At 42.0% G+C, this 15145-nt stretch overlaps 1 protein-coding gene across 12 annotated transcripts in view; it reads left to right on the top strand.

Annotated features, from left to right (window-relative positions):
* Positions 1–15145, top strand: part of KCNC1 (potassium voltage-gated channel subfamily C member 1) — a 198347-nt gene that overhangs the window by 10918 nt on the left and 172284 nt on the right. For 5 of the 12 annotated variants that reach the window (XM_073347355.1, XM_073347354.1, XM_073347352.1 and 2 more), the window contains exon 2: positions 14670–14837. The exons of 3 other annotated variants lie outside the window; for them this stretch is intronic. In XM_073347355.1, the coding sequence (XP_073203456.1) occupies positions 14670–14837 (168 nt within the window). Of the gene's footprint in view, positions 1–12384; positions 14124–14666; positions 14838–15145 lie in introns of those variants that run through there. 4 more of the 12 variants (XM_073347357.1, XM_073347360.1, XM_073347359.1 and 1 more) reach the window with 4 other exon arrangements.

Genomic DNA, 15145 nt, shown 5'->3' with positions numbered 1-15145 from the left:
TCTGCTCTAACAGAATTCTTCAATGTCCCAAGAACATACGTGACTTAAATAGGCATTTCAGTCTGCATGACTGGGCAGATACATCTACATTCCTTCATTTCCTGGGCCATCAACTCAACATTCACTTACAAGTCTTTCCAAATGGGTACAGAATTCTGTCAGATGTAATAGCTCCTAGTTTCCTTAGCATGAAAGAAAACAGAAAATCGTGCTCCATCAACATATAGCTACATTCCTCATTCAAATACAGAGAATGTGATCAGTCTAGATCATGCATTGTTTGATATGTTGTAAGGCATCTCTCCACCACCTGCCCCTTAGCGTGAGAAAGCCTTGTCTGTACCTGCTGTGGATCAGCTCCCTGAAACACCCAGCCTCAGGCAACACAAGCCCTGCCTTGCAGGCTTCACGCTCTCTCTGTACCGGTTAGCGATGGGCACACACTGACCCCTGAGACCTCAGACAGTGCCTCTGGAGTGCTCAACCCCTGTTCCCCTGAAAAGCCCCAGAAGTCTCAGAGCCACTACTCTCAAAGGAACAGCACACACCAGCTTACATGATTCAGCTCAGGATCCACACCCTTCTGAACACACAGCACTTTATATAGACAGAGAGAGAGAGAGAGAGAGAGTGAAAGCAAGACTAAGGGCTTGTCTACACTTCCAAGTGCTGCAGTGGTACAGCTGCGCCACTGTAGTGCTCAGTGAAGGCATTACTTACACCGATGGGAGACTTTTCCATACTCCTGAGCGACATAGTTCTAGTGACATAAGTTGATAGTGTAAACCAAGCCTACATTTATTAAAGGGCAGAGATTCAAGTGATAGAGTGAGACTACTGGGAACAAAGGGTTATACATTAAACAAAATCATAATAGACGTTCTAGAGGCTAAACTTAACCAACAAGGCATTCCCCTCTCTCTTACAAGATGGCTTACTCCAAGTACTTTCCCCAGCATTTTCAACCAGATTGGCCGAGACCCCTCCTCATAAGATCAAGCCTGCTGGTGGCTTGTCCTCACAGGTTAAATGGTTATGCTCCTAAAAGTGCATTGTCCTTACTTGTAAAACAGGGCTCTGCTGTGCTGTATTACTTCTTCCTGTAAATTTCCTCCGTTAAGATTTCCAAATCCTTCATTAGCATCGGGCTAAGTCTGTAAATGGATGCAATACTTCATTTACATGTATACAGACAGATAGTTTAAAAACTTCTTACATGAAAGAAAAGCTGTTTTTCGCCTTTCTGTTGACCAGTCCCTAGTCACAGACCTTATGAACATCTCCGTTCACAACATCCATCCACATGTTTTCCAGTGGTTATGGGATGAAGTGAGCTGTAGCTCATGAAAGCTTATGCTCAAATAAATATGTTAGTCTCTATGGTGACCAGTGTGACATTTACTTTCAGTAGAGACCTTACATGACAGTCTTTTGGTCCCTGTACCCTTGTGTTCCCCTGTGCCCTCCAGAGGGCATCCAGAAGTTCTTGGGTCACACCTTAGCAACAAAGAAAACATAAAGCTGCATTTCAAACAAGGGTTCAAAAAAGAACTAGATAAATTCATGGAGGACAGGTCCATCAATGGCTATTATCCAGGATAGGCAGGAATGGTGTCCCTAGCCTCTGTTTGCCAGAAGCTGGAAATGAGCAACAGGGGATGGATCACTTGATGATTACCTGTTCTGTTCATTCCCTCTGGGGCACCTGGCACTGGCCACTGTTGGAAGATAGGATACTGGGCTAGATGGACCTTTGGTCTGACCCAGTAGGGCCATTCTTATGTTTTGATTTCCCATACAAATAGAGAGAGCCCTGGTAAGTTCACATCATGTATTGTTTGATGTGTTATAGAGATTTACACAAGTCAGAAAGTTCAACTGTGGATTTCAATTTGAAACTGAATTTCCACCATTCTATTCGATTTTATTCCAGTTCTTACAAAGCCCTCCTCACCACAGCATCTGAGACTCTCTGGCATTTGGATCCAGTGTTCTGGTTTGTCCGGTTATAAATGATAAAGAAAGGCTCCAGGCACAACATTAGGAGTTAGATGTTCAGGAGAACTTCTAGTACATACAGGAACAAATCCTGAGAAGGGCTGACACCTGGAAATGGACACTGGCATGGACGCAGCGTGGTATAATAGAGAGGGCCCTGGGGATGGAGTCAGGAGACCTGAGTTGAAATCCTGGTCCACTGAAGCGAATGGCAAAACTCCCATTGACTTCCATGAGGCCATGATTTTGTCCCTGGGTTCTAATCCCAGCTCTGCCACTTGTCTGAGTGACCTTGGGCAAGTCATTTCACCTCTCTATGCCCCTGTTTTGCCTCCCACTCTGTCTGTTTAGTCTAGGGGTGGGGACTGTGTCTGGCTTTGTGTATGTACAGCGCCAAGCACCATGGGGACTACACCTTGACTCCGGCCTCTAGTCTGTACTATAATAACCACATCATCATCATCTTGGCCATAATGTGCCATCATTTTTTAAAGCAGACCTGCCCATTGCTTCTCTGCATTTTTCAGGATTTGGCCCACGTGCTGCACAATTGCTTTTAACTTATGTTTTCCAGACAAATCAAGCATGCCTTAACCAGCTCTTTGATACCCTAACCAATGTCTTTTAGTGTCAGGTGTTTTTTCAGTGCCAAATAAATGCACTTTTATATGAGTTTTGCTTAAGCAAGCAACATTGGGCAATTGGGTGATTAGTCCTAGATGTTTATACTTCCTAAAAATCCCAAGGGTGCAAGTAGTTTTATTAAAAGAGCTTATGTTAATTTAAACCAGTATGGATTACTTAAAGTGTTAGCTATGTCTAAACAGCAATACATCAATTCCACAAAAGTGCACTCACTTTTCTTGAGAAAAGGGCATTTAGAAAGTCTGCTCCATTAAGAAACAAAATAAGTTTAGTTTAGCTGCAGATGTCAGTAGGATTGCAAGAAAAGAATATTTTAAAGCCAACAGCATTTCTATATTGTTTTTCATCCCACAACCCAACACATTTCTATATCCACCACCATTAACTGCAGCAGCTTTTTAGCTAGAGAAGCCATTACAAACAATACACTATCTAACCTTCTGGGGAGGAGACATTTTGGCCAGGACGAGAGGGCAAAGCTCTGCTTTTACAAAAATTGCCATGGAATCTTTAATGTTCATGCAGAGCTGATCAGACTTCAGTGTTTTAGGTTCCACCTAAAATACAGATACACACAAACTTCCTGGGAAGTTGGAAGGGCTGAATTGACCCTGATAAAATTTCATCCTGTGGTTCTGGATAGCCTAGGTATGCTACGTGGGTGAAATCTATGCAAGGCTTATGCACCATTCATGACGAATTTATGCCCTATTTTGACAAAGGCAGATCTTGTATTTAAGGCAGTGGCCTGGGACTTGGGAGCTCAGGGTTCAATTCCAGACTCTGCCAGAATTCCTATGTGACCTTGAGCAAATCACAGTCTCTCTGTGCCTCAGTTCCCTAGCTGTAAAAATGGGAGTAATATCTCCTTTGGGTTGACAAACTGTGCTTTTGTAACCAGCCCAAATGAGGGGCGTGAAGAACAGGGGACGCTACTTGCACCTCCCCCCACCTCCCAGTGCCCCGGTTCAACAGGTGGTAACAATTTGTCCCTTTACGTGAGGCGTTCGTCCATTTAAACCTTCTTCCTTGTAGAGAGCAGGTACTTTTCTAATCATTCTTAATAAACTAATAAATAATCATCATCATAAAAAGAGACAATGAAGTGAATTATTTACAAGCGTGTCCAGTTTCCCAAGTTGTTTGATGAAGTACAGAACTGCATTGTCCAAGTTACCAAGTAACAGTGTGAAACCACAGAACTTCTATTTCTCTCCGATTTTTTTGTGCTTTAATATGCACCTTTTGCCCATTGCCAGCCTTCTGCGCTAAACACTCAAAACAACTTAAGCAAGCTACCAAATGTCAAGGAAAAAATGACTCCCCGAAAATTGGCCTCCGTTTAGTGGACACTCACCCATAGAGCAAGGTCAGGATACTCAGACTGAGGCTCGAGAGCCACAAGTGGCTCTTTAATGTGTCTCCTGTGGCTCTTTGCAGCACATGATATTAAAACATTGTGTGATTTAATTACTAACAAGTCTAGGTTATTACCCAGTCAGGGTGCTTTTACTATGTTATTAACCAATTGTAGTTGATAAAATAATAATACTTGGTCAGTCGTTTTGCTGTGAGAATAATATAAATAGTAGATGAAACAATGAATTCACATGACTGTGGGTCCTTTGGGTAATGGTGACCACTAATTTGGCTCCTGAAGCACTGAGGTCAAGGTATCATAGAGTCACAGAATATCAGGGTTGGAAGGGACCTCAGGAGGTCATCTAGTCCAACTGCCTGCTCAAAGCAGGACCAATCCCCAACTAAATCATCCCAGCCAGGGCTTTGTCAAGCCTGACCTTAAAAACCTCTAAGGACGGAGATTCCACCACCTCCCTAGGTAACTCATTCCAGTGTTTCACCACCCTCCTAGTGAAAAAGTTTTTCCTAATATCCAACCTAAACCTCCCCCACTGCAACTTGAGACCATTACTCCTCGTTCTGTCATCTACTACCACTGAGAACAGTCTAGATCCATCCTCTTTGGAACCCCCTTTCAGGTAGTTGAAAGCAGCTATCAAATCCCCCTTCATTCTTCTCTTCCGCAGACTAAACAATCCCAGTTTCCTCAGCCTCTCCTCATAAGTCATGTGTTCCAGTCCCCTAATCATTTTTGTTGCCCTCCGCTAGACGTTTTCCAATTTTTCCACATACTTCTTGTAGTGTGGGGCCCAAAACTGGACACACTACTCCAGATGAGGCCTCACCAATATCGAATAGAGGGGAACGATCATGTCCCTCGATCTGCTGGCAATGCCCCTACTTATACATCCCAAAATGCCATTGGCCTTCTTGGCAACAACGGCACACTGTTGACTCATATCCAGCTTCTCGTCCACTGTAACCCCTCAGTCCTTTTCTGCAGAACTGCTGCTGAGCCATTCGGTCCCTAGTCTGTAGCGGTTCATGGGGTTCTTCCATACTAAGTGCAGGACTCTGCACTTGTCCTTGTTGAACCTCATCAGATTTCTTTTGGCCCAATCCTCTAATTTGTCTAGGGCCCTTTGTATCCTATCCCTACCCTCCAGTGTTTCTACCACTCCTCCCAGTTTAGTGTCATCTGCAAACTTGCTGAAGGTGCAATCCACACCATCTTCCAGATCATTAATGAAGATATTAAACAAAACCAGCCCGAGGACCGACCCTTGGGGCACTCCCCTTAATACCGGCTGCCAACTAGACATGGAGCCATTGATCACTACCCGTTGAGCCCAACAATCTAGACAGCTTTCTATCTACCTTATCGTCCATTCATTCAGCTCATACTTCTTTAACTTGCTGGCAAGAATACTGTGGGAGACAGTGTAAAAAGCTTTGCTAAAGTCAAGGAACAACACATCCACTGCTTTCCCCTCATCCACAGAGCCAGTTATCTTGTCACAGAAGGCAATTAGATTAGTCAGGCATGACTTGCCCTTGGTGAATCCATGCTGACGGTTCCTGATCACTTTCCTCTCCTCTATCACTGAGCAACAAGATGATCTTCATCTCAGCCAGAATCAAAATCATCTCAGATTTGTTCACATGGGAACATAGGAATTTCCAGTTTCATTGAGACCAGTTGTCCACCTAGCGCAGTATTCTGTCTCCACTGGAATCCAGTACTAGCTACTTCAGGGAAAGATGTAAAAAAAAACTCTGCACTAGGCAGTTATGGAATAACCTGTCCCCAGGGAAAATTTCTTCTTAATAGTCACATTTAAAGGATAAAGCATGAGCATTTATATACTTTGCAAAACCTTTTTAAAAATTCTTATTATAACCAGATATTTATCTTATCCAGATAAACATTCTATCCTTTTTTGAATCCTGTCCTCAGTGACATATTGTGGCAATGAGTTCCACAGACTAATCAACATAACAATAAAATATATGTAAAGCAAGGCAACATTTCCCAACAAGTTGGAGTCAGATCCTGTTTCCATTGTATGCAATGACAATTTCACTATTGACTTTAGCTGGAGCAGGCCCTGGCTTAATAGCTGAGAACAGATATCTGTAGTGCCATGTACTTAGTTAGTTCAGGGACCGGATAGCTCACTCGTTTGGTATCACAATGTGAATATGCTATAAATCACCCACTCAAAGCAATTCCTTGCCAGCTGATAACTTTAGGGCATGGCCCATGAAATGAGTTGTCATCTTAGTACAGTTTCAACTGGGTAGATGTTTACACCACAAACAGTTAGCATCCTATGGGGAGGTGGGCTTTTCATCCCTAGAGACTGAACAACACTTTCAGCCTTACAGGTAGGCTCCAAAGTCAGGGAAGGGACACAGTTAACCCATTTCCCAGTGCTATCATTCTGTCACCTTTCAGACATTATGTGTAAAGACAAGAGTCTTGGAAACCTCGGAAAGCTACTTTTGTCACAGTCATCCATATTTTATTAGAACAGGAATTTTCTTTGAGTTGAAGCTGATACATTGAATTCTTCATATTGCGAAGTGCAACGTCACCACTTGACGAAAGTGACTTCAATGGAACAACTACTGGTGCATAATGTTAAGCCCGTGAACAAGTCTTTGCAGGATCATGGCCTTAAGGAGCACTGTCAGGGAGAGCAGAATTTGACCTTTTGCAGTATGTGCACTATAGCTATGGCATATACAAACACCGCACGCGCTAATCACTAAATGTTGCAGTTGTTAGATTCAACCTTCACAGCATGTATGCTTGTCCAAATGTTACTTAGAGGAACTATTCTGCAGGGTTGATTGCAGAAGATCCCCCGCTGTCATTTATCTGTTACTGGAGTTTTGCCATTGGATTTCAATGAAAGCAGGAGCAGCTCCTTAGTGTTACTTACTATCTGATGTCATATCCATTCCAGCTATAACAGAGATACAATCTTATTACAATTGAGAAGTAAGAAGCACACAAGGAATCGTCCTCTTTTACTATCCAAAGAGCTTCTCTGTACAGACTAGGGCAAAAACAACGTTGGACAAATTTCAATTTTTAAAATATTTTACTTACTCATGTTTTGATAATCAAGATAGAGCACATGGCCAAGTATAAGGGAGAAGTGCTCACAATGTGAAAATAGAAACAGCACGCAAGACAATACAGAGGCACGATAAGAAATCACCCTGCACTCCAAAAAATACCCTTAAGAGTACGGTAGATGAAGAATTTCAGTTCAGGTTAACGCACCTTGTTTTATATATTGCAAAAGAAAGAAGTAATATTATTTCTGTTTTAAATATCAGTGTTGCTGAAAATCAAAAATACAGCATCTGCCATCCAGTGGTTAGGATATATGATAGTGTGGCAAGTTTGGAAAGGATTAATGGGCTCAGTCCTGCAGTCCTTATTCAGGCACATTCCCACTGATTTCATCAGGTGGTTAGCCCAAGTAAGGACTGCAGGGTAGGGCCCCAAAGAATCCTACAAATCAATCTCACTCTTACATGCAGCTCATTTAAATGGATCAGTTAATATTTATACGAATCATTGTCAGTGTCAAAAAAGATGAAGTTTATAAAAATAACAGAATCAAATCGGAGTATGAGAGTTTTAAGACTCTGGGTAAATGCCACTTTACATACTGTATTATTTATAGATTTTTTGCCCCCCTAACCAATGCTGTCATCCTGTCTCTTAGAATTATTAGGAAGGCAGAAAGAAGGGATCTAAAGCAGATGTAAATGCAGGAGAAGTCTTGCTGAAAACTCCAGCATCTCTTTTGCAATTAATAGGAGGAATGTGTATGTAATGGTTAAAGCAGAGGGCTGGGATATAGAACTCCTGAGTTGTATTCCTAGTTCTGCTACTGGTTGTCTAAGACTAAATCATTTAGTATCAGAAGTATCCACTACTTTTGGGTGCCCCAATTTTTGAGTTTCTCCCTTTCAGGCGACTAGGGTGGGATTTTCAAAAGCATTCAGCGTTGGCCTTAGGAGGGTCTGTCTACACTGCAGTCGGAGGTGTGAACAGAGCTTGCGTAGGCATACTCACAATAGCTTTACATTTAGCTAGCATGCTAAGAATAGCCATGAAGATGCAGCGGTGTGGACTTCAGTGCTGGCTGGACAAGCCCACCTGGGACCCTGGGTAGGTACTCCATTACAAGCCCACACCAGGATCCATGCCACCACATCTTCTCGATTATTTTTAGCCATGATAGCTAAATTAATGCTCATGTGGGTATGCCCACACCGGCTGCAATCACGCCTCTGACGAGCGTAGAGTTATCCTTAGAGGCACAGCACAGAAGTTGCAGACAAGTGGGACGATGGTGGCTTTAAGCAGGGGAGCCATGTAAGTTCAGGCAGACCAAGCTGAGCTACTTATGGGTAGCAGTGCCATTTAGAATCCCCATAGTGGCATCTGCTATGGCCCCTCCTGCCCATTAAGCCTGTGGCTGAGTTGCTCAGTTCCAATGATTGGGGAACTCTGTCCCTGCCAAATTCAGGCCCATAAAAAAGGCCAGAGTAAGGAGGAAAATTCTGGCCCTAGCACCCGATTTTCACAACTTCATCTGAAGTCCATGAGAGCTGTAGGTACTCAGCACCACTCAAAAATCAGGTCAGGCACCCAAGTCTGTGGATGCCTTTGGCAATTTAGGCCTCATAAGCGTTGTTCAATTTACCAGTCTGGATAATGAAACTAATAATACTAATACTTCTCTACATCACAAGGATGTCATGAGGATTAATAAGTCACCATTTGCAAAAGCACTTTGGGAATCAGCCACACAAGGATATAGATATGCAAATTACTAATAACAAGCAATTCCACAATAGTCAAGGCAATTAGAGCGAAACTCACCCTTGTGAAGAAAACCCAGGACAAAACCAGTGGCATCTCCTAATTCTTCCTTAAACCCACAAGGGCTTAAATAGGACTTAAAACTCGTGCACAGAGCTTGTGCCAAGCCCTACGCTGGGGTGCAGTTCACCTTTAATAGCAAGGAATTTGGGTAGTTAGGTCAGTATTTCCTGTAGATTTCCCCATGAAGAGGAATCAGGCATCATCAGGATTCTCTAACTCAGATAACACTTTCTCTTGCTTCTATTTGTGCGAAATGACTGCCTCGGATGGAGTACTGCAGAAAGGGATCTGGGGGCATAGTGGATCACAAGCTAAATGAGAGGCAACAGTGTAACACTTTTGCAAAAAAAAAAAAAAGCAAACAACATTGTGGGATTTAGTAGCAGGAGTGTTGTAAGCAAGACATGAGAAGTAATTCTTCCTCTCTACTCCACACTGATTAGGCCTCAACTGGAGTACTGTGTCCAGTTCTGGGTGCCACATTTCAGGAAAGATGTAGAGAAACTGGAGAAAGTCTAGAGAAGAGCAACAAAAATGATTAAAGGTCTAGAAAACATGACCTATGAGAGAAGATTGAAAAAAATGGGTTTGTTTAGTCTGGAAAAGAGAAGACTGAGAGGGAACATAATAACAGTTTTCAAGTACATAAAAGGTTGTTACAAAGAGGAGGGAGAAAAATTGTTCTCTTAACCTCTGAGGATAGGACAAGAAGCAATGGGCTTACATTGCAGCAAGGGTGGTTTAGGTTGGACATTAGGAAAAACTTCCTGTCAGGGTGACTAAGCACTGGAATAAATTGCCTTGGGAGGTTGTGGAATCTCCATCATTGGAGATTTTTAAGAGCAGATTAAACAAACACCTGTCAGGGATGGTCTAGATCAGTGCTACTCAAAGTGGTGGTCCGCGGACCGCTGCCAGTCCGCAAGCCATTGGCTGCCAGTCTGTGTGCACAGTGGAAAAAAAAATTGCCGGTCCCGCACATCAGATAGCTTGAGAAGCACTGATCTAGATAATACTTAGTCCTGCCATGAGTGCAGGGGACTGGGCTAGATGACCTCTCAAGGTCCCTTCCAGTCCTACAATTCTATGATTCTAGAGAACTGCATGACAGTTTGATGCAGTTACAATGACATGCAAGAAAAACTATGATTTTGGACCGAATTCTCTGTCAGTGTAGATGGGTGCAGTTCCTTTGACTTCAGCAAAGATGCACCAATTTACACCAGCTTGGCCTGATGTCTCCCTCTCACAGATGTTCAATGTTTTTAAGGCCTAGTTCACAAATAAAATGCATACATACAAGTATGTGCATGATATGGTAAATTTAAACATACACTAGAAACATTTCTTTTTACCACTGTCAAGGCTGATTCCCCACTCTGACCTTGGCTTGGTAAACACTGCCACCACCCAAGTGAAAAACTGCCTCTTACAAATCCTTGAAAAATTCACTTGGGAAGTTTTGCCTGAGGTCCCTTGGCTTTTCCACCCCTCCCTCAGGGAAGCCAAGAAAGAAAATAAACAAAAGGGAAACCCAGCTGTTGCACGAGCTAATTGAAAAACATATGCACAGACCTTTTAAGACACAAAACCAATCAGGTTCTTAAAAAAGGTAAATTTCATTAAAACAAAAAGAAAGAAAATACATCTGGAACTTAGGCTTTTGCTAGATTTTTAAAAGTCAAGCACCCAAATAGTTTTCTTGGGGTTTCAGCTTAAAGGTTACAAGCAAACAAAAGCATCTGGGATGATTTAGTTGGGGACCGGTCCCGCTTTGAGCAGGGGGTTGGACTAGATGACCTCCTGAGGTCCCTTCCAATCCTGATATTCTATGATTCTATGATCTGGGGTTAGCACAGAGGAGTCCCACAAGCCAAAATAAAAGAAATAAACCTAATCACATCTATCTAAACATTCCCTGTCCCAACGAATCCTGCTAGGTATGGAGGATGAATTTTCATACCTGGTCCAAACTTGACGCAGCATTCCAGCTGCCCCCGTCTCTTCAGCCCAGAGAGAACAACAGAGTGACAAAGGGAAAGCTTTTTTCCTCATTTTAAAAAGTTTTAGCCTTCCTATTGGCTCTTTTGGTCAGGTACCCACTCCCTTTTCTTTACTTGGGGGACTTTTTAACCCTTTACAGGTAAAGCAAGCAGCCACCAAGAGGGACTTTATAGCTAACTGGCTGGCTGGGTGTCCATAAAAGGGAGCTCCCCCGCATTATCACAACCAGATTAATCACATTACCTGAGCCAGAAATCCATGTGGTTTTCAGTCAAGCAGGCCCAATTCAGCAAATGTGATTTTCACTGGTAGTAGCTACAGACATACTGTGAATATAAGTTCTGGTATCTGTAAACGTTAAAACAAAAATCTCATTCTATGGAATCGGTTTCTTGCTCCTCAGTTTGACAACAATTCTAGTTTTCTCTGGAACATGAAAACAGGCCTCACTCCATATGTTTGAAAGGAAGATTGTCCAGAGATAAAGCTAAACTCTGAACTGAAGAGTCCATAAAGAAACTCATCTACACAGGTGGCAAAGGGCGCAAAGCCTGGCAAAACACAATACAGACAGTTTGTGGCCTATGGGGGTACAGGAAGGGAAACAGTAGTCCCAGGCCCTATGTCATGTTTTCACAAAGAGCAAAAACTGATGTGTGTAGGGATATGGATTTGCACACAGATGCGGAAACTTAAGAATCATCCATTGCACTGCCCTGTACATGATATTAATCACAACGAGGTAGAATTTCCACATGGTGTGTAGAGATCAAGTGGCATAAAACTCTCACTCATGCTAATGGGAAGGAAACATGCTATTAAATTCACCTGCACTCTGTACTGGAAAGGTCCTTTAGCTTACGCGCAAAACAACAATTATGAATTCTTCAACTTGTTTAAAATAACACCCACTGGGCACTTGCAGGCAGGAGTATGCCCATTTTCATGAGAATATAGTCACCCTGGCCAAGGTGTTAAAGTGATTAGCGATTTGGGTGCTTCACTATTTGGGTTCCAGACTTGGGACTCCTAAAGGGGTGCTATTTTTAGAAAGTGCTGAGCACCCACCCTGTGAAAATCAGGCCCTTTTAAGGGGTCTCAGGTCAATACAACCCAGATCACTAGTCACTTCCAAATCTTGCCCCTTGGCTTTGAAATTCAGATCTTCTGGGTGCAGTTTTTAGCTAAAGAAAGATTTTTAGAGTAACAGTTTACTCTGTGTGTATCCTACTATTTTGTCTCAGCCCAATTTTTGGTTTAAATAAAAGTTAGAAAACTTTTGACCAGTTCTAGTTCTATTTTCCAAAGTCAGATTTTTCCCCTCAAAGAAGTGTTTATTCAAAAATTTCCCTTTTCTCTGTGAAATTGCAGGGGGGGGAATAGGGGGTGTGAAGTATAAAACCAAAAAATATTTTATTTGATCATTTTTCCTTTCTTCTCCCACTTCCTTCTCTTTTCAGAGGCAAAATTAGAAAAAGAAAAGGAGTAGAGAGGAAGAAAGGGAGGAAAAGAAGGGTAAGGGGAGAACAGGAGTAAAGGAAACAAAACATCTGGGGCAGAAGAGTATTTTCTATATACATTTTTACAAAAAAAAATTTTGAACAAGAAATCTCAAAATCCTCCAGCTTGAAATCTGCATAAAGAAAATGGCTTAAAGCACGTTTTGATTTTTTTTCCAAAAAACAGTGTTTTCTATTTTTCAATCAGCTTCCACATAGAGCACACTTTTCACTGAACAGCTACAAAAATATCTCAAAGTTTATGATCTTTTTAATCAGGTACGTGTGGAAACAAATTTCTGTATAGATCAGGAAGATATGTACGTGCTTTGTAAACTTCACACTTGCAAGCCTTGACCTAGCTGCATGTAGGGTAATCAGACAGCAAGTGTGAAAAATCAGGACAGAGGGTGGGGGATAATAGGAACCTATATAAAACAAAGCCCCAAATATCAGGACTGCCCCTGTAAAGTCAGGACATCTGGTCACCCTAGCTGCATGGTGTTATTACATCTTCTAGATGCCAGACAGCTCTTCCTTCCTGAATGATCCACACCTCTGCTTCTGGTACTTTGCCTCTTAGAGGCTGTGGTGAAAATGTTGGTTATTAGGACACAGTACCACTAGTTTTATTTATATAGCTACTCTCCCTCCCAAAGCATATAGGGTGTTCTGCAGCAGAGTAATTGCAAACACAGTAGCATAAAAACTTCACAAGTACAGCCCCTTAAAACAGAAACAAAAAGAAATCAGACAGTCCAATTGAAACAGTGGGCAGGAGGTAAAGACACATTAGGGAAAAGGGGGAGAGCTTTTTCTGAATGAGGAACAAAATCAGATGCATGTCAAGGGGAATGAACTCCACATTGCAGTGGCCATCACAGCAAACACACACATGCCTGCTGACTCCAGAAGCAATGGTTGGGATCCTGAAAGCGGGTTGGTGCATTATGTCAGATACCCAGCAGTGTTGAGTTGAGACCATCATAGGTTTTAATCTCCACGTTCAGCCAATTTAAAGCAAATCCATCACTTTGCAAACAGTTTAAAGAATGCAAGGTGGGGATGATGTAATCCTGGTCGTTCAACTCAGTGAGCAATCATGCCACTGCATTCTGAACCTGCTGCAAGCAAAGAACAGCCGGACTAAGAGCCCTTCAAAGAGGGGATCTGTAATATCAACCTTCGAGGTCACAGAAGCATGTTTTGTTGTTGTGAGGTTGTGACTGAATAGAGGATCAGCCTGTGAAAATGAAAAATACTTGTACTATCTCTGACATGTGGCTTGCATTGGAAGGGCATTGTCCAAGGACATTTTGGCGTTCCAGAAAACATATTCTAATGCACTCATTTTTTCTGTGGCCTATGAAGGACAGACACCAACCTGGTAAGAAAAATGAGGCCAACTTTATCTCCTCAAAAGCTCAAACACATACAGAGAGACTTTGATGCTCTATGATGCCCTTTGTGCTCAGAAATCCCAAGTACGAACTATGACCTTCACCACACACCCAAGGCCCTGAATCATATTTGGAAAGATCTTAAGAGAGATTTAAAGGAAAAGGTCTTTCTCAACAAAGACGCTGTATCTTCAAGAGGGTAGGACACATCAGATATACTTGCTGTAGCTAAGAGAGAAGACAGTTAGTTACTGCCTCTGAAAGCAGAGAGATGGCAAGGAAGCAGCAATGTCCGCCCCAGTAAGTATTACTCCAGCGGGTTCTCATTGCAGGTGAGATCCAGAAATATTTATCACACACTTGTGCATAGTTTAGCACATGGTTAGAACCAATATCATTTAAAAAAATGAATCTGGGGCAAACGGTTGTTAATCTTTAATTCAGCATTTATTAGTATAATGAAATGATGTGGTTCCTTATATGCATTCCCTTCTCTAGGGGCTTCAATATGAATATGTGCTTATGATCTGATAGAAGAGAACTTCACTGATTGCGTACAGCACATACTGTAGTAACAAGGAAGAGCAGTGTAGTCTAGTGTAGAGGTGTGAAAGACAGGAACTTCCAAGTTCTAATGCTGGCACTGACTTGATGCATGACCTCTAACAAGTCACAACCTCTTGGTATTGGTTTCTCTGTCTGTATAATCAGGACAATACTTATTTACCTCTTAGGGTATTGTGAGGACTAATTAGTTGACGTTGGCACAGTAACTTAGAGATATAATAGCACTACAAATTATTAAGTAAAATATATTTACTCTCAGTGTTATGTTGCTTTAAGCAGGTCAAGCAAGGACATCTTTTTATGACAGTAGGAAGAGCTAAAGTTCCTTTCAAAATAAATCAGTGGCACCAGAAGGCAGCTTTTATCTTTACTTCATTCAGAATATTCAGCACCCCTACAATAGAGAAACTGACAACAAACAAGAAAGCAAAGCCTACAGCAATTCAGGTATGTTAATCATAGGAACATTTAAGGTTATGCCTATAATACCTTCTCCCAAACCACAGTTCAAACTTAAGGAAGTCTCTTTGCCTCACATACAGGAAGAATCACTGTAGCAAGATATTCCATGTGCAACCGAACTCTACATGACAAGATCATTGATAAGTCTATTAAACCATATTTGACTGGGAGATGAGAAAGGAAGAAAGAAGTCAGGGAAATGGGATACACAGAAGAATATCCACTTATCTTGTCTAAGCATAGGGAAAATATTGCCTGTATATCTGGATATTTTAAACTCAGACACAAAATAA

The sequence above is a fragment of the Lepidochelys kempii genome, chromosome 6 (assembly GCF_965140265.1).
Source record: "Lepidochelys kempii isolate rLepKem1 chromosome 6, rLepKem1.hap2, whole genome shotgun sequence".
Taxonomy (NCBI): domain Eukaryota; kingdom Metazoa; phylum Chordata; order Testudines; family Cheloniidae; genus Lepidochelys; species Lepidochelys kempii.
Note: the sequence above shows the minus strand (reverse complement) of the source record. Positions and strands in the feature narration are given on the sequence as shown.